At 56.1% G+C, this 22,601-nt stretch overlaps 1 protein-coding gene across 2 annotated transcripts; it reads left to right on the top strand.

Moving 5' to 3' along the window:
- Positions 1-1,605: 1,605 nt before the first annotated feature.
- On the top strand, positions 1,606-22,008 carry TTLL1 (TTL family tubulin polyglutamylase complex subunit L1). 2 transcript variants are annotated; one of them, XM_053919656.1, is made up of 11 exons: positions 1,606-1,761; positions 3,760-3,791; positions 8,414-8,530; positions 12,939-13,147; positions 13,815-13,995; positions 14,881-15,015; positions 16,273-16,381; positions 17,399-17,542; positions 18,706-18,792; positions 20,726-20,889; positions 21,737-22,008. In XM_053919656.1, the coding sequence occupies exons 3-11, from the start codon at positions 8,418-8,420 to the stop codon at positions 21,864-21,866; spliced, it is 1,272 nt and encodes a 423-aa protein (XP_053775631.1). In that variant the 5' UTR covers positions 1,606-1,761; positions 3,760-3,791; positions 8,414-8,417; the 3' UTR covers positions 21,867-22,008. The 2 variants fall into 2 exon arrangements, with proteins under 2 accessions (XP_053775631.1, XP_045043128.1); XM_045187193.2 differs by lacking the exons at positions 1,606-1,761; positions 3,760-3,791 and adding an exon at positions 12,021-12,110 and having other exon boundaries at positions 8,445-8,530.
- Positions 22,009-22,601: the final 593 nt, after the last annotated feature.

The following is a 22,601-nucleotide window of genomic DNA, read 5'->3' as shown; positions in this document are numbered from 1 at the left end:
CGCAGCCTTTCGGTGCACAGGACGATGCTCCAACCGAGACACCTGGCCAGCGCTATTTTTCTGCCTTTCTTGAAAGTTGTTGGCCTTCAATGTTTTGGGCTGTGTGTCTAAATTCTCCTTTGTGAACCGCTCTCATGTACAATGGAAGTATGTTGTTGTCTCCTCAAATTCATGTGCTGAAGTTCTAATCCCCAATGTGATGGTGGCAGAGGTGGGGCCTTTGGAAGGTCAGTTGGTCATGAGGATGGAGCTTTCCTAAATGGGATTAGTACCCTAATAAAAGAGACCCCAGGGACCCCCTCACCACTTCTGCTTTGGGGTACACAGCAAGATAAACATTTATGACCGGGAAGCAGGCCCTTATCAGACATCAATCTGCTGGTGCCAGAATTGTGAAAAATTAGTTTGTGGTGTTTAGAAGGTCCCCTGTCTCTGGTGCTTGTTGTCATAGCAACCTGAACAGACCAAGACACGTGGCTTCAGCTTAAATGCCGCAGTGAGGATTCAGTCCAGGTCTGGCTTCAGTTTTCTCACTAGACCAGGCCACTTCTTCCTAAAAAATGAGTTCACAAATGAGCTGACTTTTGAGCAGGCCATGATCGATTGCTGTGTGCAGAGTGCAACATGTCCTATCATCCTGCGGACAGAAAAGGGGCCACATACTAAACCTGACAAGCTCAGGGGAGGCCTGCCTGCGTGGTGACCTTACAAACTCGGAGACCAAAGTGACCACATAGGATGGTCTGAGATTAAAATTTTCTAACTAAAAGCAGTTCACAGCAGGTAGTCATGTCCTAGGGCGGTATTTTTCCCTAAGAAAGGTCAGTCTTCACCACCTTCACCTTAACTGAGCCTGCTTTTTTTTTTTTTTTTTTGCATCCAGAAAAACATACCTGATAACATACCTTTGGTGTATCAAAGTAATTCCCTTTTTTTCCAGACCCCTCAAAAGTACAACCAGTACACCAGAGCAGAGACCACAAATCCCCACATTGTTATCACGTTAACTGTGGACTGTTAACTATCCCATACCCGCAAAGGTAAATGCAATCCCAGAAGTTGCCCGCCCCGCCCCCGCTAATCTATCACCGAGGGATTTCACGTAGCCCCCTTGCGCCTCCTCCTTCGAGTGTAATGTAAAAAACAAGGTGCATAACCGCTATTCTCCGGAATATTTTCTGAAACCGTTGAGATTTGCTTCCTGGCAATTGCTGTCAGTTTGGCTCAAATAAACTCAAACATTATTACAGGTCTGGACGCTTTTCACGTCAGCAATCCTTATACAAAGACCACCAGGTAAGTGCTACCACAGTCCCAATTTTATAGGCAGAAGCTGAGCAGCAGAGGGAATCACGAGGGGACTGGACTCAGCGCCACAATCATCACGCCGCTGTGCCTCAGTGGCAGGGTCAGTCCCGCGCCCAGACCCTTCTCAACCTCATTTCTGGGCCCTGAAGGTTGTGAAGCTCCCGGGATAACCGGGCTGGCTCTTCCCAGGCTCTCAGCCCGGGGCAAATAGGGTGCTTGGCTGCAGGTGTCGAGACTTGCGGGGAAAACCTGATCCCGGAAGCAGTTGCGGCGCCGCTGTAGCGTCTTCGGTTGCCAGGGCACCGCCCCGGAAGTAGGGCGCGGCTGGTCCGCTGGGCAGTGGATGGGGTCTTCTTGCGAGCGCCGGAGTGGGGCTGGAGGCGGGGCCGGGGTGCAGTGCGGGGACGCCCTGCCCCGCGCTCCTCGGCGCTGCTCCGCGCTCTGCGCCCACAGGTGAGGCCCCGCGCCAATGCCGCCCCATCCCAGGACCGAGGGTGTGGCTGTGCGTGGGGGAGCGAGTGCGCACGCGCGAGCGGGTGTGGGCTCCCGGGTCTAAGCGGCCGCTCAATGGTGAGGTTCGGCTGCTGCTGGTGGGACCCGAGCCCTCCCGGGAGAATGCTCTGACTACTGTGCCCCTCTTCCTCCTCCGAGTTCCTATGACTTACGTTTCCCCGCCCCCATCGTTGTAATTGCACTCTTCTTATGATTGGTTATCCCAGCATTTCATTGTTCCTAGGCTTTTGCTGCAATCTGTATTGTTTCTGTTAGCATCTTGCAGCGCGCAGGGCACCTGTGGCGAGAGCTGTGGGCAGAACGCTGGAGACTTGTCTTCCCCTCTCTACCCACCTGTCTTTGGGGTCTGGACCTAGATACCTCTCCTCCCTGCTTCCCCATCAGCTAGAGGGGTGGGGGTTCATAGAGTCGCTGGAGCGTTACAGGGGACCCATTCTAGAAGGTAAAAGTATCTTGTCGTTGTAAGCCGGTTTAGGGTTTGGAAAGCGGTTCTTTGTTCGGGAAACATTTATTGAGCACATTTCAGCGCTAGGCTGTGACAGTGCAAAAGATGGGCAACGAATTACAGGCACGGTCAACAGTCAGGTACACTGTCACGGGGAGGATGGTACTGTCACGCAGAGGGGGTGAGGAGACGGAGTACAGCTGCCAACGGATGCACTGTGTCGATGTGAAGTCATTACGTTGTTATGTATTGTTTTTTTTTTAAATGGCGCTTTTTCCTTTTCAAAGAAGGCTAGCTGGAAACGACTCCAGATGCCCTAGAGTAATGGCCTAGCTAGGACTTTATGGGACGTGATAGTGAACCCTGACCGGTGTGGCTCAGTGGGTTGGGCGTCCTCCTGCAAAGCGAAAGATTGCGGGTTCTATTCTGGGTCAGGGCACATGCCTGGGGTGGGGGTTCCTGGTCTGGTCATGTAGGAGAGGCAACTGATTGATGTTTCTCTTTCACATCGGTGTCTCTTTCCCTCTCTTTCTCCCTCCCTTCCCCTCTCTCTACAAATAAATAAGTAAATGAATAAATAAATATTTCTTAAAAGAAGAGAGAAAGAAAGCAATAGTCCGGGGCAGTGGGATGAGGGCAGAGAGAGCTCGGGTCTTAGGCCTCTGGAGCAGAAGAGTGAGGTGACGGCTCCCCAGCTTGCTGTTTCTCCTGAAAGGTGGTCCTGGCTTTTGCCTATGAGTAGTTATGACTCCAGGATGTGAAAGGCCTCTTGGCAAAGTTCGTATGTCAGTCTGCTGCTGGGTGGAGAATGGGCAGCACTCAGGAAACCAGATCCTGTGCTTGTCCAGGATCTCTGGGGTGCTGGGGAGACACGCAGAAGGATATGGGATCTTCTGGAGGAGAGCTGACAGGATTTGGTGCTTGACTGAATGACTAGTCACTGCCTCCTCAGGGCCGCCGTGGAACTCTGTTTGCTGGGTTGTTAAAGCACTTTGCCGCTGGGCTTACAGCTTGTCGGTGGCGTGCCTTGCCTCTGCTCCAGGATCAGAACTGTTCAGGAGCACCTCGTCCCAGGTAGCTTTTGGGGGGTGGCTCTCAGCACTGAGCGGCTGCTTGGAAGCTGGACTATCAATGGCCCAGGGGCCACGCCTGTGGAAGCTCATTCTCAAGTTTGTGAAGACTCTGCCCACTTGCCCCAGGGATGGGACCCACGTTGTGTTGTGGAAATGATGACAACCATCTGTTCTCCGATGGCTTTCCAGGGCCCACAGACCCCAGGTGGTGACAGCCCAGCTCGATTTCGCGCTGCGATCACAATAAAGATCAGAACGGGGCTGGGTCTCCTGGTCGGGTGTGATGATGCCCTGTGTTCAGAGTGGCTGACCACGTGGCTTCAAATTCAGACACATCTGTTCCTGTGAACCCGTCGGGTGGTAAAGTGTCAAGTTCATCACACAGTACCATTAACCCCACCTTTTTTTTTTCTGTTTCAGGAGGAAGTGACAGGAAGGCGATCAGACAGCAGGTATTTGTTCACTTTTCAAAGTGGAAGAGCTCACTACATCTTAGGGTTGGGAAGGAGTCAGCCCGGCTTCAGTACTGTGCGTCGGGCCAGCTGGTGCCTTTGTTCTGCAGACAGTTTCTGAGTCCCCTGCCCTGCAGGTCAGAGGTGGGCATCTGTCAGGGGGCAGTGGACCCCTGGTGTGGGAAGGAGGCAGGGTGCGCTGATGACAGGTTGCCATCTCTCCTCTGCCCCCTACTCCCTCCGTAAGTGGAGAGAACGCCTGCCCTAGGGCCTCAGGTGAGCCAAGAATGAGCAGAGGGGAATCCGCACAAGCTGCCCAGCCCAGTGCCCCACACTGCCTGGGGCTTGAGTGCTAGCTGTCGTTCTGGTGATCTTAATCGTTTGTCATCAGAAGTCATTCTGGGAGGGCAGGTGTCTCCAGCGCCTGCCCAGAGCCCAGTGGCCCGCTGTGTGCCAGGCTGGGGTGGAGGAGTGTGCCGCCACCAGTCTAGAAAAGGTTCCTGGGCGGCCGGGTGGGCGAGGCTCCTGCTGCCTGAAGCCCTCGTGTCAGACCCCACTGACTGTGGGAGTCCCCACTCTGTGCGGGCTCACACCTGCCCGGCCCTGCAGGGACTACAGCCCTGGAGGGAGCTCTGGCTTTCAGCCCCGGTTTTTGACTGGAGAGGCCGCGGCCCCGAGAGAACCTGCCCGTACTTGTGGCTCGGCCATGTCAGCATGGGCACCGACCTGGCCTCCTAGCTTCGGGTGGGGAGGAAGCCGCCGTCCCTCCTTTGGCTCTTCCCGCATGAGCTGAGGGGTGGCCTCCGTTCATTTCTCCCTTTCTTTTTTTTAAACTACAAGTGACGGTCTTGTGTTTTTGTTCATCACTTTACTGTATTCAGTCTCGTGCACACACAGATGTATATATATGTACATACGTCTCACTTTTTATGGGCATAGGTTTCTCATTCTTCTTTTTCCCTTAGGATTTAGGATGGTTACATCTTATATTGGTTTCCCAGGACTGTGGTGTCAAAGTGCCACAAGCTGGTGGCTCCAGGCGTTGGCAGAGCCACGAGTCTATGGAAGGAGGGCTTCTCCGCTTCTTCCCCGCTCTGGCAGTCCTGGGCGGTCCTTGGCTCTTGGAGCATAACTGGCCTCGGCCTCCATCTTCACACGGCAGGCTTCCCTGTGGCTGCATGCCCCTGTGCCTGTGTCCACGTTTCCTTATAAGGACAGCTGGCCTTGAATTAGGGTCCACCTGAAGGACGTCGTCTTAACCACACAGACCTTACGTCCAACTAAGGTCACCTTCATAGGTGCCAGGGTTATGACTTCAGCATATATTCTTGGGGGCACAATTGAGGTTGTGACACATCTCTAGAAGGGACTATGAGAAGCAAAGGGTCAGGTTCGAAGGACTGACCCTTGAAGACCTGTCCGTTGTCTCAGGCACGCAGTCACTCACTCACACAGTGAGCTGTGAGGGTGTGCCGCTCACGTGCCAGTGGTCTTGGTGCTGGAGGTAACGGGGTCAGGCACAGGGACTGTGAGCTTTGCTGCACAGTGCCCGCACTTAAACCTAGAAAGAATCTAGGGACAAAGGGGATCAGGTGACTGAGGGAGGCCCCGCCCTCATTTATTGGGGAAGGAGTGTACACAAAACGGACACACAGGGTAGGAAGTGCTGAGCACCAACAAAGGGGGTAGGGGAGTCTCCAGAAGATTCCGAGGCGGGACTAGTAATTCCAGCGAAGGGACAAGAGTGGCTCCCTGGGGCAAGTGGCCCCTGAACTGCGCCTTGCTCATGTGATTGGTAGGAATTGGATGAAGGGCAGTGGAGAAAGGCGGTTTGGGTGGAGAGAAGGGGCGAGCCCAGGCTGGTGGGTGGGAGAGAGCTGCGCATTTGCGTGGAGCAGGGAGGAGGAGCTGCGTGAGTGACGGGGTGGCGTGGTGGCCAGAAAGGTCAGCAGGAGCCCGTGAGTGAGTGGTAGCATTCAGAAATACTGACCACAACCGGAGAGGACCCAGAAGTCCCCCTCCGGTGCACTTGTCACCCAGAAGACACTGCCTACTGAATACGCTGCTTAGTCACAGCTCTGCCACGTTCGTAGAACTGTTGGAGGGTCTCTTGACCTCGTGCTGTGTACACTTCAGCTGGGGATTAATTTTAGATTAGGTAAGAGCCCGAGCAAGGGTCAGTGAAACCAAAGAGGAATCGGACGGTCCTATTGGCTCCATAAGTACCTGTGGTAGGTCTGGGCTGAGAAGTGTCCCTTGAGTGGCCGTTTGCCACAGCAGAGGGAGCAGGGCGCTGGGAAGGAGACCCCACCTTCTCGGAGGTTCCATCTCCTGCTCAGCTCAGTATAGTGTGGCCCACCGCCTTTGTGGTTTTCCACTGTCGCTCTCGCTTCCGCCCAGGTGGGAGTCGGAGACGGGTGGGAGGCCACCCAGGAGATTTGTGTGAAGCAGGGCGAATGAATAGAGCAGCCAGGGGGTCTTGGCCTGCGTGTGCCTGGCCAGGGGGGCGGTTCTTACCTCCTGCAGCTGGACTCCCGGGGGCAGGACGCGAGCAGGATTCGTCAGGGCTGCAGGGCGGCGGAGGCTGAAACCAACAGAGAAGAAGCGCAGTCCCCTCTGCAGAGGGTGTGACGCTGTACGAATGGTGAGCGAGGCACCTGGGACGTAGATTCAGGCATGTGGTGGTGAGGCTCGTGTGACGCTTCTGCCGTTGTTTCCCTGTGGCGATGGCTGACTGTCCGCGAGGACCGTGACCAGTCAGTTAGTGACCTTCTGTGGTCGTTAGATGGCACCTTACAGTGTGCAGAGAGGTCGCCTGTATTCTTTACTTTGCCCCCATGGTGTCATCAGCCATTGAAGGCCAAGTTCACAGAGGGAAGGGATGGGCCCTGTTGAAAGAGGTGGCACTTTAAAGTAGGGTCACATGGCACCACGACTTCCTTTGTTCTGGTTCTTAACACAGACTCTTAACCTTTGAGCCTCAGCTTCCTCTTCCATAAAATGGGGACAGGGACGACAGTGATATCAAGTATTTCTTGAGTTTTCCCCGTGCCTGTCAGCGTTTTCAGCAAAGTTCACTCATATCCTCCTCACTATAACCCGTGGGGTGTGTAGGTGACGTCGTTATCCTCATGGTACAAAAGAACCAGAAGTTCAGAGCTAGTGAGTGGTGGAGCTGGGCCTCGAACCAAACTCTGCAGCCCCCACTCGACCACACTCTCACTCACCTCTGTGACCCTGCCAGGCAGGCAGGGTGAGCAGGGCGTGGGCTGACGTGGGCAAGTACCACGAGCCCCGCCTGGTGGCTTCTGCCATGGGAATTCATTCTCTTTCCTTCCCTTGAGTCAAGGCATACCTGGTCCCCACCTCCACCTCACGTGCCTTTTCTGCCCTGCCAGGTGGCCTCAAAAGCAAAGCTACTGTCAGCCCGTGGAGGAGGTGCCTCTGTTCATACACGGTCCTTAAGGCCCCGGCATTCAAGCCTGGTTTTTGAGGGACCCCTTCTTTAAAAACTGTACGTGGGCCCTGGCTGGTGTGGCTCAGCGGATTGAGCGCCAGTCTGCGAACTGAAAGGTCACCAGTTCGATTCCCAGTCAGGGCACATGCCTGGGTTGTGGGCCAGGTCCCCCATTGGGGGTGTCTGAGAGGCAATCACACACTGATGGTTCTCTCCCTCTCTTTCTCCCTCCTTTCCCCTTTCTCTAAAAATGAACAAATAAAATCTGAAAGAGGTAGAAGGAAGGGAGGGAGGAAGTTGTACACAGAGGTGTAACAAAAGGACTTCCTCTGGCTGGAGCTGGAGGGGCAGCCTGGACTCCTGAGCTGCCCAAGCAGTTTGCAGACCAGGCAATGGGCCCAGACCGGTGGAGTAACTGGCTCAAAGACACACAGCGGTGCTGACGGGTGTGGGGCCCCAGTCAGTCCATCTGAACTGAGCATCCACAGCGTGCCAGGCCCTGGGCATGGCCCTGGGCACACAGCAGTGGGGAAGGAGGCCAGTTCCCTGCCCTCCAGCGGGTTCAGAAGTGCACGCACAGGGGATTGGAGTGGGGTGGGCAGGAAGCGGTGGGACAGGCTACACTTGAGGGGTGGGGTGTCCGCATTGGGGTAGGTGCTGCCACCCCCCGGCCGAAGCCAGCTCCTGGCCATCCCCAGCCACCCTGAGCAGGGCCCTGCCCCTGCCCCTGCCCCTGCCTCGGGGCCCTCTCGGTGGTGGCTCCTGTTGCAGTTGCAATCGAACGTTTGTTGGTGATTGTTTAATTGCTGCCTTTCTCTCCCTCTTTCTCTCCCACTCGACCAGGATTTCCCGGTTCTGGCACAGTTGACGTTGGGGCCGGTGGTTTGTTGTGGGGGGCTGGCCTGCGTGTGTGGGGTGTTAGGCAGCATTCCTGGCCTCTCACTAAGTGCCGGAGGCATCTCCAGTCCCTCAGTTGTGACAAAAAAAATGCCTCCAGGCTTTGCCACATGTCCCAGGGGGCTGAATGGCCCCTGGCTGAGAACCCCTGGGGGGTGGGGGAAATGAACCTGGTGGGGGGGGGGTAAGCTCAGGGGGTGTAAAGGGTTCCTTTGGGCTAGGGGGATTGGGTGAAGTTTCTGAGCCCTAAGAAGTTGGTCCATTCCAGGATTATGGCAGGAAAAGTGAAATGGGTCACGGATATCGAGAAGTCAGTGCTGATAAACAATTTTGAGAAGAGAGGCTGGATCCAGGTGACAGAGAGCGAGGACTGGAATTTTTACTGGTGAGTACAAACGGCAGGGTCCGCTGTTTCCAGAGCCTGCTTGTCGTGTCCTTCGTTCGCGTGCAGGTGGCCCCGGCGCAGTTCCCCGGGGTGGGTGTCCCCATGCCATCGTGCGCCTTGTCACATGTCTCTTCCCACGGCACCTTGTGAGCACACACCACGAAGCCCTTGGCTCACAGGTGGCGGGGCTTGTCCCACTGCCCTGTTTGTCAGAAGCCAGAGAGTGTGGTTGGCACTGTGGGCCCTTGGGCAAAACTTCAGAGCTCCGCTCCCCTGTGCCCCCCCCCCCCAGTTAGTGTCTCTCACAGTCTGCGCCTTACTGCCCAGCGCCCAGGGTCTGCCCCAAGGAAGTCAGCAGTTCCCTGGTGGGGGCCGGGGGGACAGGAGGGGACTGTGGGAGAGGGTTCTGCACTTCCATGTGTGTCCCTCAGATGGCGAGAGGGTGCTGTTGGGCCTCCATTAGAAACCAGCACCTGGAAGGTGAGTGTCTCGGAGACGACAAACAGAGATTCGGCATTACCTCCCGGATGATACCCCACCCAACCGGGGCTTGGGAGTTCTTCTGGACCCTTCTCCACCTCCCCCTTCCTCGGTCCAGGCCTGTTCTGCCCCCTCCCTCAGTGGAGACAGAGCAGAGCTCCCTCCGTGGGGCAGCCTCCCCCTCTGGCAGGGTCATGTGACCAAACTTGAATCCAGTCGGTCCTCGGGTCTGCCGGCCCGACGGTCTGCGGACCTGGGTCTGGAGATCTGCAGTGAATCTTTGAGCGTAGACCCCGGAGCCAGGTCACACCTGGTTTCGCCGCTGCTGTCTGTGTGGCCGTCAGCTAGCAGGGGACTTGACCCCAGTCTAAAGTTCCGTTGTCTGAGGTTGAAACGAGTCAGTGAGGCACAGAGCTTGGAGCAGTGCCAGCCTGCGGTGGCTGCTCCGTCAGCAGGTGCCACACTGCCCTTTACACACCAGCCCTCGTGCCACCCGCCCTAAAGTCACCACTGCCTCTCAGGCTCCCAGACCACTCTGTTTGGTGTCATGCGGAGCATGCGGAGATTCCCTGCCTGTCCCCTGTTAACGCGCTACCGTGAGACCTGAAGAGCGAGCACGTCACCTGGCTCATGGGCATCCGCACAGAGTAGGCCCAGGCCTGGGGGCTGAGAGGACCAGCACCCAGCTCCCATGTCCAGCAGTGACCGGAGGGACAGCCTTGCCCGGCTCCTAGGGCGGCTAAAGCCACCCGCGCTTTAAACCACAACCAGTTCCCTCCAGGACCATGGCGCACAGCTGGGTGCTTCTGGAGTCATTCAGCCCCACGAGAGGCTTGGCGTCCAGTTTATCGTCTCGCTGCTCAACAGGGACATGAAACATTTTACCTGGAGCCCTGTTTCGTAGGCGCTCTGACGGAAAAGGCTGAGGCAGGCACCTGCAGCTGGGCCTTCGCTGCCCCCCGCGCTCTGGCCAGGGCGCAGAGGGAGCTGTGGGCAGGGAGTGTGCGTCTCCTTTCTTTATGTCAAATAAAAGCATTTTGATGCTGTTCTTAACTAAAAAGAGAGAACGAGAGAGAGCTAACCTGTAATAATTTTTTAAACTAATAATTTTGGATCGTTGATATCTTAAGAGCTTCTGTGCAAGCACTAAGTGAGCTGTCAGGTCTGAAGTGGGTTAGAGTGCGACCGTGGGAAGAATCGAGTGGCGGATGGTCGGGGAAGGTAAAGACCGTGACTGCAGCCATTAAAATAATTGCGGTGCTTATAAAACAGCCTGGGAAAGTGTACGACCACACACGCGAAGAGAAACTGCTCGTGTTCTGATAACTGCTGTGCAAAAAGAGCTTCCTGTTGACAGGAAGGAGAAGCAACAGGAAAACAAGGCCCGCCAGAGTGGGTGTATTGGTTATTCGTCGCCAAGTCAATGGTGCGTAACAAACACCGCGAAACGGAGGGCTTGAAACAACCGTTTTTTTATTACTCACGAGTTCCTGGGTTTGGCCTGGTGGTTTTCTTGGTCTGGCAGGACTGAGCCGGTCTGCCTGGGCTCCCTCGTGCATCTGCTGTCACCTGGTGGGTCACCTGGGGCTGGGCTGGTCTAGGCTGCCCTTGGCGAGACAACAGGGGCTTCTCTCCACAAGTCCGTCACCCCCCTGCAACTGGCCGGCCTGGGTTTGTTCTTACGCTGGGGACAGAGGGTGGCAGCTCTCTAGGCCTTTCCGACCTAGTCTCAGAGGTGGCAGCACTTCTGTCCTCACTTCTGCCACGTTCTGTTTGGCCAAACAAGGCCAGAGTGAGGCCCGGGCAGTAAGAAACCAGCAGCTTCCACTTCCTCTGAGGCCACCTTTTGGCCTGTCTTGCTGTGTGGCTGTGGCAGCTGTGGTCGGCCCTGCCCGCTGGGGGGAGCAGGCATGAACGAAGCCTTCTTGTACCCTCCAGACCAGTTCATGCCCCGCCAGGTACCACCCAGTGATGCTCAGATGAGCCCAAATTCTGCACCCACAAAACCACACGCTGTCATTCCACAGTCGTGGTCTGCAGCTGCCATGAGTGGGCAGCTTGTTTTGCAGCCATGGACACCCAGAGAGCCCTTGTCCCAGGCTGGACGGAGGTCGGTGGGGAGCCAGCTCACTGCTGTGCAGACAGAGACACAAAGGCTGAGGGTGCAGTCGGCCCGTCTTTCCTGCATGAACCGGTTTTCGCCCACGAAGGGGAGTCTCTCCCCGTAGAAGTAGTCCCACTAGTAAATGAAGGAGGCGGGAGAGTGGAATGTCACCATCTCATCACCCCTGGTGAAGGAGGACTGGGGCCTGTCCCGTGCAGGAGCCGCTGACCACAGGGCTACTGAGCGCTTACCTGTGGCTGGTCCCGAGGGATGTGCTGTCCGTGGGACTGCGCGCCACGCCGTGGAGACCTAGTGTGAAGAAACAAACATAAGGTTTCCAATCACTCATTTTTATGCTGAATATATGTTGAAATGGTAATATTTTGGGTATATTAGGTTAAATGAGATACATTATCTCAATTATTTTTACCTGTTTCTTGTAACCTTTTTTACTTAATGTGGCTCCTAGAAGATTCTCCATGACCTCTGTGGCTCCGTGTGGGTCACGTTCTCTTTGCTGCTCTGGGCAGCACTCATGGGTCCCTCGCCTGCCAGTGGCCGCACACACCCCCGCCCCCGGGACACAGCCCTTGCCTGAAAAGCTCTTCACACCCTTGGGTCTGACTCCCAGGCGACAGGAAGCCAGGCCAGGGGAGTGTGCCAAGCAGGGAACACATGTGTGAGGAGAGCCCTGCAGGCCACACGGCCCAGTGTCTCCATCAAGTAACTCACAGAAGAAAAGAAAAGGAGGGAGAACGCATAGATTCAGAGAGATGCAAGAGGGGACAACAGAGCAGACGGCCAGCCCTTGTGTCCGCACAAGCTGTAAAAAAGCCAGACTACTAGGGAAGTCGGAACGCGGGGTAACCTTCGATGCTGCTCAGGAAGTACTGCTGCTTTTTTTAGGTGTGGTAACAGTGTAAAACGGGAGATCGTGTAACACAGAAAGGAGTCCTCAGTGCTAGAGGTTCCTGGAGGAGCCTTGGGGAAGAAACGGTAGGATGTGGGGGACTTGCTTCAGAACAAGCCGGTGCTGTCCGCTGTGATTAAGAATAGGGAGCAGGGCAGCAGGAGAGTGCGTGGGGAGGGGCGGTGGGGCGGAGCTGGCTGGTGGGGTTTTGGTAAACTTTTCTCCCTGCTTTCACATACAGTCGAGCTTTTCCGTAATAAAAAGTAAAAAAACAAAAAAAATCTTACTCTAATGGTCATGGGTGCTCCAGAGCCCCTCTTCCGGTTGGTGCCCTGGGTAGGGGCGGGGCCCGGGGCCACAGAGAGATAGGCCACAGGCAGCCTTGTTTCTTTTTTTAAAAAAGATTTTATTTATTTTTAGAGAGAGGGGAAGGGAGGGAGAAAGAGAGGGAGAGAGACATCAATGTGTGGTTGCCTCTCCTGCGCCCCCTACTGGGGACCTGGCCTGCAACCCAGGCACATGTCCTGACTGGGAATCGAACGGGCCACCCTTTGGTTCACAGGCTGGCACTCAGTCCACTGAGCCACACCAGCCAAGAAATAAATAAAAATCTTTAAAAAAAAACAATGTTATCATTAATTGATAAAGTTATTGATCACTTATGTGCCAGACAGTGAAAAGGTTCAGGGTAGAGTCAAAACAGCTCCTGCCTCAAACAGTTCATGTGGCAGCCGGTCCACTGTGGATCGGGGGTGGGCCAGGCACCGGCCGTCCCCCCACCCCCGGCTCATGTGCTAGGCGTGGGGGTGGGCAGTGAGCCAGGGCTCCAGAGCGCCCCGGCTGTAGGGAGAGCGCCCCCACGTGGACCAACAGGAGCTTCCGCCCTGCGTGGCCCCTCTGTGTCCCCCTTTCAGGATGAGTGTGCAGACCATCCGAAACGTCTTCAGCGTGGAAACCGGCTACCGGTTGTCTGATGACCAAATCGTCAACCATTTTCCCAACCACTATGAGCTGACCCGGAAGGATCTGATGGTGAAGAACATCAAGAGATACAGGAAAGAGCTGGAGAAAGAAGGGAGTCCTCTGGCAGAAAAGGATGAGAATGGGAAATACCTCTACCTGGGTTCGTGCCTTTTTCACTGGCCTCAGGCTTAAATATAAATAGTTGAGTTTTTTCACTTCAGCCCCACAAGGTGGCGACTGTTGGGTGAGTGTGTTTGTGCTGGGTGCCTCCTTCTCCCTGTGTCTCCAGAAATGGGGGCGGGGACTCACGTTGGTAATCTGAGTGAGTGCCTTGGGACTGTGTTTTGTGTGTGGAAGGGGGAGGGTGTCCCCAGTGCTCAGCACAGTGACCGCTGCCTGAGCTACACAGTGCCCCGAGGGATTGTTACCTCTCCCAGCGACACCCAGGGAGGACGTGCATGTCCCATCTGGTGATGACAGCTGGGCTGTCGGATAGTTTGAGAACCCCTTTACATGCCTGGGCACGGCTGTGGGCGTGACCCCTGCAGGCCTCCGTTTCCTCGTGTGGTCGGCCGGCAGGATCGGTCCCGAGCTCACAGCTGCTGTGGGGGGCAGACAACCCAGGCCTGTGAAGTGCTCACTGCTCACGCAGGCATCGGAGGCAAGGCAGTGTTGTGCAGGAACTGGACTGCAGAAGTCCTGTCCTGTTAGGTGTTGTCAGACTGGGCGGGGAGACGACACAGGCCCCGGAAAAGGCAGTGGCAGGATCTTCCGTTCGTGGCCGCTGCTGGGCCGGCTCACTGTGTCCCCTCCACTTGCCCTTCCAGACTTCGTGCCGGTCACCTACATGCTGCCGGCCGACTACAACCTGTTCGTGGAGGAGTTCCGGAAGAGCCCCTCCAGCACCTGGATCATGAAGCCCTGCGGCAAAGCACAGGGCAAGGGCATCTTCCTGATCAACAAGCTCTCACAAATCAAGAAGTGGTCCCGGGACAGCAAGACGTCTTCGTAAGTGCAGGAAATGCCCGTTCCATGTGCCTCCTGGCTGGCAGGTTCGTGTCATCCGTCATCTGTCAGCCACAGGCTGGGTGGCCCTACCTCACTTTTGCGGGAGTTCGGGGCGAGGCCCTGTGGCTGCATGAGCATCAGTAATGATGGAACCTCCTGAGCTGAGGGCCAGAGGGAATGGTGCAGAAACCAGCATAGGTCACAGGAGCAGGAGCCTTCGCGCGGAAGCTGGTGTGAGAGTCGTCCAGTCACGGCACTGCTGAGATGGCGAGGCAGCCACTTAGGACCTGGGGCTTGAGTCCCTGACACGAGGTGCCTGAGCACGTTTTGTTGCACAGACCCTCGGGTTCTGCACCCGGGTAAACTGAGGCCATTAACACTGCCACCCCCATGGGGCAACTGGGGTGGGCCGAGTTCACCCCACCTGCGCCTGGGCAGTGGGAGGAGTTGCATCAGGACAGGCCCGGCCTCCACCTGGGGTTGGAGGGACTCTGCGGAACGGAGGAGTCCAGGCAATTTCGTCCAAGGCCCGCTCTTGGCCTCTGCGAAGAGTGTGATGCTGCTTTCCCACGTGACCCTGCTGTCCTTCACTGCTGCCCGTGTGGCCCTGTCCCGCGGGGAAGGCTCACCGGGCAGGCGCTCCCGAGAGTGGCAGGGATACCTTCTGCGGCAGCACACCTGCATCTGATGCACTCATGGGTAGCACTCAGGAGGGCCCACCCCAGGAGCGCTTCCCTGATGGGTCCCAGGGGCCGCTGCCACATCCCCTGCGCAGGGGTGGGGGCCCCTCTGTGGGCAGCACCTCATCCCCGCCTCCCCACCTAAGGAGAGGCAGGGGCTTTGGTCTCTGCCGTCTGTCTGACTCGGGCTTTCCCCGGTACCCAGGTTCGTGTCTCAGTCCACCAAGGAGGCCTACGTGATCTCGCTCTACATCAGCAACCCGCTCCTCATCGGTGGCAGGAAGTTCGACCTGCGCTTGTACGTCCTGGTGTCCACGTACCGCCCGCTGCGCTGTTACATGTAAGAGCCCCGGGGTCCTGATGCCGTTCTTAAGATTGTGCTGCGACGTGACACTTACTCCCTTGCGCCGGCGTGAGGGCTGGTGAAGCGCGTCCGGTGCACGCAGCAGCGCCTGGCGCATGCTAAGTGTCGCGTGAAGTGCTTGGCCTTGGCGCTCACGTCAGTCTTACAGATGAGAGGCAGCTCTTCTCACCCTGCATCAGGCTGTGCTCAGTGAAAGAGGCCAGGCGCAGAGTATTGTGTGATTCTGTTTCTTTTTTAAGTGCATTTTATTGATTATGCTGTTACAGTTTTCTCAGTTTTTCCCTTTATGCACCCCCACCCTCCATCATTCCCCCACCCTTAGTTCATGTCCATGGGTTGTACATATAAGTTCTTTGAATTCTCTGTTTCCTATGCCATTTTTGACCTCTCCCCATCTCTTTTGTGCCTATCAATTATGCTTCTTCTTCCTTGTACCTTTCCCCCCCATTTCTCCCCTCCCCCTCCCTACTGATAACCCTCCATGTGATCTCCATTTCTTTGATTCTGTTCCTGTTCTAGTCGTTTGCTTAGTTTTTGTTTTTCTTTTTTGGGGGCTCGTTTGTTGATAGTTGTGAGTTCGTCGTCATGTAATTCTGTTTCTGTGCAATGCCCGGAATAGGCAGGTCTTTAGAGACAGAGCAGATTGGCGTTTGCCTGGCACGGGGATGGGGAGGGGCTGCTCATGGTCACGGGGTTTCTTTTCGGGATGACGCAAATGTCGTAAAATTCATTGTGGCGATGATCACAGGACTTTGAATATACCAAAAACCACGCAATTGTACACTTTAAGGGTGAATTATATGGTACGTATGAATTATATCTCAATAAAGCTGTTATAAGAAAAGAACCATTAAAAAAAGGACTGTTTTTAAAAGCTTAAAACAACAAAAATCCCACAGCTCCTTGTAGAGAACAAAGTATTGTATTTTTTTGACTTTGATAGGAATTCAAGAACTTTTTTCTTTTCTTTTTTAAAGATTTTATTTATTTTTAGAGAGAGGGGAAGGGAAGGAGAAAGAGAGGGAGAGAAACATCGTGTGTTTGCCTCTCACACGCCCCCTACTGGAATCTAGGCCCGCAACTCAGGCATGTGCCCTGACTGGGAATTGAACCGGTGACCCTTTGGTTCACAGTCCAGCACTCAATCCACTGAGCCACACCAGGTAGGGCTGAAGTGTTGTATTTTTCTATGCTTTTCCTCAGCGCGTTGAATTGATCTGAATTCCCACTTAGGTATAAGCTGGGCTTCTGCCGCTTCTGCACCGTGAAGTACACCCCCAGCACCAGCGAGCTGGACAACATGTTCGTCCACCTCACCAACGTCGCCATCCAGAAACACGGGGTGAGCGCTGCTTTTCCCTCCAGCATGAGGAAGCAGGCTGATTTTGTGGGTTCCTTTTTTTCCTGTTTCTGTAGGAGAGGGTGGGCTAGGTGTGGGAATGACATCAAGATGCCCTGGCACAGACGAGGTGTGGGGGCTCTAAGTACCCAGTGTGGCTGTCCTGCCACCAGCTGAACCGGTGTGGGGTGGGGAAAGGGGACACAGGGCAAAGGAAGCCGGGTGCAAGTCCTGCCTTTCTAGTTCAGTGACCTTGGGCGAGTTAACTGGACTCTCAGAGCCTCAGTTTCCCTGGTTGTAAAGGAGGTGACATTGTCACCTTCAAGGGTCATGGGGAGGACCGCGTGAGAGCACTCAGGCCCAGTTGTTCGTCCAGTAAGCACGCATTGAGCCTGTCAGGGCTGGTCCCTCACCAAGCGCTGGGGCTACAACGATGGGCAAACATGCCTTGGTCCCTACGCATGGAGCCCAGAGCCCCTGGGGGAGGACGGTCACCAGATGACCGCATCGGTGAGCATTCCGTCCCCAGCTGAGACGTGTGCTCTGAGGCAAGGGCATGTGCATCCAGAAGGGCGTGGCATGATGAGTCCCCTGGTCCAGGTGGCTGGAGAAGGCTTCCCTGCAGAAGTGGGGCTTGGGCAGAGACCCAAAGTATGAGCAGGGGCTACCCAGGCGGAGGTGGGGAAAGAGCCTTCTAGTGGAGGGCACAGCATGTGCCAAGGCCCTGTGGCTCGAAGGAGCATTGAAGGAGCTGAAAGGAGGTCAGGGTGGCTGGAGCCCCCAGTGTGAGGGAGGTGGAGTGAGAGGTGCCGTGGTCTTAGGGCGGGCAGGGGGCTCCACAGCCTGCTGTACAAGGTATGAGTGATTAGTTGTGAGAACATTCCAGAGCTGAGTATTTTAAAAATGTGCTCATGTGGGAGGCCCAGATCCCCCTGGGGCCAGGTCCACCTGCAGGAGGGAGGGGGCACTCAGCTCCTTTGCGGACGTTGCCTGAGGCCCCGCCCCCTTTGCCCTGGCCAGGAAGACTACAACCACATCCACGGGGGCAAGTGGACCGTGAGCAACCTGCGGCTGTACCTGGAGAGCACCCGAGGCAGGGAGGTGACCAGCAAGCTGTTCGACGAGATTCACTGGATCATCGTGCAGTCCCTGAAGGCCGTGGCGGTGAGTGCAGGGAGCGGAGGGGAGCAGAGAGAGCTCGGGGCAGACACAGCCTGGCGGGGTTTGGGAGCTGGCGATGCTTGTTGTTCCTTGCTAAAAATACCTGTTTTCAGGGTCTTACCTCCTACCTGTCTGCTCCAGGCTGAGGCGGGTTCAGGAAGCGGGTGGAGCCGATGCCAGCTGGGTGCTGCCCAGGGTGCGCTGGGAGCTGGGCCCTCTGCCGTAGCCACGGGCCTTCTGTGCCCATTAAATCGATAACAAATATTTTGGCATAAGCTGATGTTTTGGGAAGTGGACTTTCAGCCACCTCCTCACTTTTAGGCTTCTTGCTTTGCTCTTTCGTGGATGCTGAGGGCTGCAGAGACCAACTGAGCCCACCTTCCCTCTGCCAGTGAGTGGCAGGCCGGGCGGCTCTCCCCACCTTGGGAGTTTGCTGTGTCACATGCAGGGCTTTTGGCCACGCCCACACGTCCACTAACGTATAGCAAGGCCTCACTGTGGTGTCTGCGTGCCTCCCTCGCTGTGTCCCATGGCCGCAGGTGGGGCCCCTGCTGCTGGCCTTAATCCACGCAGCCCAGGAGGCCCAGAAATCTGCATTGTAAGCAAGTGCTAGTGGGGGTTTTGTGCACCTGCAGGAATAGTTTGTAAAATGGAACCGAAAACTGAAAACCCCCAAATTTAAGCCAACAGATTGTTGTCGCAGAGAATGGGGGCTCATAACCTGGTGCTTACACCCCCAGGGGCCTGAGAGGGGACCGACAGTGGTGGGCATTGTTGGTTGGTTTGTGATGAGGCTGCCCAGCCGTAACACCGGCACCCAGGCTGGAGCTGGATTTCCGTTTACCCTGAGGACAGGCTCATGCCGACGGAGGTGCTCATTGCTGGTCACCCAGCCTCTGATGAATGAGAGCTAGGGACACCTGTGACTGCGTCATAAATTGCTTTCCAAGGTCAATGAAAGTGCCCCCCTCTGAGCTCCGGAAGAGGGTCAAGGGAAGGAAGGGAGGAAGGAGGCAGGGTGGAGATGGGGGCCCAGTGGCCACAGAAGGCAGGCGCGGTGCATCACAGCCGTACAGAGGGCCCTGCTGCTCCACGTCCCGCATCTGAGATGCCGGGCTCACTGGGACCTGCGTGCTGGCCGGTGACCGAGGCCGCTCTCTCCACAGCCGGTGATGAATAATGACAAGCACTGCTTCGAGTGCTATGGCTACGACATCATCATCGACGACAGGCTGAAGCCCTGGCTCATCGAGGTAACCACGCGATCAGTGCCGGCTTCCCCCCCCCCCCCGCCCCGCCCGCCCCGAGGCCGCAGCCCCACCCCAGGCTCCGCTGACCCAGCGTAGTGGCCCTTGGGATGGGCAGCAGGACTAGGGCATCTGGTGGGTTTTTAAGTGTAACAGGGACACGTGTCCAGGTTATCTGTTTGCTGATGGTTGAACATGAGCCCACTCCAGGTCTGTCAGCTCTGGTGGGCCCAGCCCACAGACCGGAGCTCAGTGGCCTGGATGCCCTAGTGCTCCAGGGCGCTTCTGGTCGAGTCCATGCTCGGTGGCCCTGCCCTGTCCTCATGGGAGACGTCATTCCCATTCGTCATTCCCATTCAGGAAAGGAGCTCACAGATCCGGAAGCCCTTGGGAAGTGGTGGCTTACTATCCAGAGATAAGGAGCCTTATCTTCTTTGGATGAAGGCAGAGTTTGGATTAGTCTCCCTGTTTCAAGGCAGAGACAGATGTCTGGTGGCTGTTCTAGAAAGTTCTAGAAAGGGGGAGGTACATATACCCTTTTCTCCGTGACAAGCCTGGGTGAGGCCACCTCAGAGGACAACAGCCACCAGTGGTGTGGGCACTGGCACACCCACCGAGGCCCAGGTGTGGAGCTACCTTGTGGGGTCGCCCGCTTTGCTTTGGAACCAGGGAGAGGGGCTCAGGCCTCTGTGGGGACACAGGGTCGGACTCACCATAAGAATGAAGGCTGCCCACTCCGTCGGTTCACCTCCCTGTGTGCCTCTGAATGCCGGGTCTTCTCACCACGCTCACCGAGAGGTGGGCGGTGCAGGCCCATTTTGAGCCAGGAAGCCAAGTCTCGAGAGCCAGTCATGGCGTGCGGCCCCATGTGGGAAAGTCCGCAGGAGCCCCTGCAGGAAGCTGCCAGGGGAGCCAGGCTTCTGGAGAGCGAACCGTGCTCCGCAGCAGCGCGTTCCAGGCTGCTGGGCGTTCCTGCCAAAGCTGTGTGCGCATGCACGAGTGCGTGCATGGGTGCCTGGTGCGGGGGCAGGTGTGCATAAAATGTCTACCTTTCCTTCCCGTCCATCGTAAACGGAGTGACTTGATGAGCTGGGATCTTAACTGAGTATTACCTCTGACATAGTAACGCCTTAATTCTAGCACATTCCCAGTAAGAACCACAGTATTATGCTCATAGGACAGTGGTGATCCCTGGGGCCCCTGAGGCCTGGTCACTCCCTCTCACTGTGCGTGAGACCCTGTGCCCGCAGCACAAGGACAGCCGGATTGTCAGGGGACACCTGGAAAACGGGCAGGCGTGCTGCCTCTGCTCTCCCAGGTTGTCATGGCTGTGCCACAAATAAGAGGCAGTGGGCGGTGGCTGAGGGCCAGTGGGGCTCTCCTCGGGGTGAATGTCGGCTTTTTTTTTTTTTTTTAAGATTTTATGTATTTATTCTTAGAGAGGGGAAGGCAGGGAGAAAGGGAGAGAAACATCAATGAGAGAGAGAAACATGGATCGGTTGCCTCTCATATGCCACCTGTGGGACCGGCCTACAACCCAGGCATGTGCCCTGACCGGGAATCGAACCTGCGACCCCTTGCTTTGCAGGTCAATCCCCAAACAACTGAGCCACACCGGTCAGGGGGAATATCTGCTTTGAACATGTGGATTTTGTGATGTTGCTTAGTTCCTCAGAAGCCTTAGGAGACTAACTTCCTGAGATTTTTATTTGTGTGATGACTGATTTGTAGATCGCAGTGCTAATGTCTGTACATTACCTGTTTCATCCGACCACTAATAAAAGCAGACCACAGACCCCTCCTCTAAGCCGTGCTGAAGGTGCGAGGTATGAAGAGTATGATACCACAGCTGGACTGAGATGCACAGCGGCGGCGGCGGCGTTTGCACCCCACAGGAGCAGGCGGCGCCAGTGAAGGATGCGTTTCTCTCCTCTCACAGGTTAACGCGTCCCCATCTCTCACCTCCAGCACCGCCAACGACCGGATCCTCAAGTACAACCTGATTAACGACACCCTCAACATCGCGGTCCCCAACGGCGACATTCCGGACTGCAAGTGGAACAAGTCCCCCCCGAAGGAGGTCCTCGGCAATTACGAAATTCTGTGAGTCTGCGCGTGGCTGTGCTGCCCTCCTTGTGCATTTCGGACTGAGGGGTGCCAAGGCCCGCCTTGGACTTCCTGGCTCTGTGTGGACGTTCCTCGTGTGAGCAGAGGATTTCTACAGCTTCTTTTTAAAAAAAACAAACACAGATTTTATTTACTTATTTTTTTAGAGAGAGAGGAAGGGAGAGAGAGGGAGAGAAACAGGACGTGGCGAGATGCATCGACTGGTTGCCTCTCGCACACCCGCAACCGGGAACCTGGTCTGCAGCCCAGGCGTGTGTCCTGACCAGGAATTAAACTGGTGACCCTTTGGCTCTCAGGCCCACACTTAACCCACTGAGCCACACCAGCCAGGGCGAGCAGGACACTTCATTTGTTAATGATGTTATGGGATGCATCACGTTGTAGCAGAAAAGTGTGTGGGCGCTACATCGGGCCTTGGTCTGGTCTTTGCATAGTAAGTGTGAATGAAGCACCTGCCACGCACCAGGACCAGGCGCCCCAATCCCTGGCTGAGGCGGGGTTACTCAGACCTGCCCCACTGCAGATGCCGTGTGAAGTCTTTCCAGACTTCACTCTCTCCTTCCCTACTCTGATGTCTCATTCATGTTTCCTTCCGGGTCACGGCCAGATGCCATCTGGTGGCCTGGATAAAATGGCACCTGCGGGGCTGGGGATGGTCCATGGTAACAATTTAACAAGGTTGCACTAATATGCCTGTGGCCTCTGGGCTGCCGACAGCGGCCGCACTGCTTCTGCGGGTGACGCGGCACTGTCCACACCGCAGCCCAGTGCCCGCTCCGTGCTGGATCCCGGAGACTTCCTTTCTCCGCTTCTCTGTTTCTAGGTACGACGAGGAGCTGGCGCAGGGCGAGGGGGCCGACCGAGAGCTGAGAAGTCGTTCGGGCCAGTCCGTGGGGCCCAAAGGGGGCCGGTCGAGAGACATGGGCAGAACTGTCCTCACCACCTGGAAGTGACCCCAGTGTGGGCGGGACTCCAGCCTGGACCCGCCACTCACTGCGCCCGGGCCTCACTGAAGACCTGTTTTGAAATTTCCTTTTTCTAGAGCTTTTTTTCCTTTCCTAAGCCCTGTAAATAAATAAAGGTACTTCTTTGGAAGGTTTAGAAGTCTATTCCTAGGAAAAAACGCCATTTCTCCTTTGCCCTCACAAGCACAAACTCCTGAGGCCAGATGTGTGGGGATTTTCCCCACCCCAAGCAGCTCGGCGTTCCCCAGCCCATCCCAGGTGCCCTGCCTGGCGTTCAGTTCCGCCCCTTCTGCCTGGAGGGGGCGGCAGAGCCCTCAGGCACAGGGCTCGCTCCCAGTGCCTCTAACCAGTTGGCAAACCGATGGGTTAATTTGTCAGAGCGGCTCACGGAAGTCAGGGCAAGCGGATTTACCAGATTACTGGCTCATTGTAAAGGATCCCACTCCGGAACAGCCAGGTGGCAGCGATGCAAAGGGCAGGACATGGGAGGGGCCACAGGCTTCCCGTGCCCTCCCCAGGGTGGAGGGCAGCACCATCCTCAGGCCCTCACATGCTCAGCTCCCAGGGAGCTCTCCGAAGTCCATCGCTGAAATGCCATAGTTTGGGGTACTTACAGGGGCTTCTTTGCATAGTTGTGATTGATCAAATCCTTGGCCACTGGTGATTGATTCAGCCACCTCCAGGCCTCCCCCTCCGGGAGGGTGGGAGGTGGCCTGAAAGTGC

Source organism: Desmodus rotundus, chromosome 3, assembly GCF_022682495.2.
Source record: "Desmodus rotundus isolate HL8 chromosome 3, HLdesRot8A.1, whole genome shotgun sequence".
NCBI classification, from domain to species: Eukaryota; Metazoa; Chordata; class Mammalia; order Chiroptera; family Phyllostomidae; genus Desmodus; species Desmodus rotundus.
Note: the sequence above shows the minus strand (reverse complement) of the source record. Positions and strands in the feature narration are given on the sequence as shown.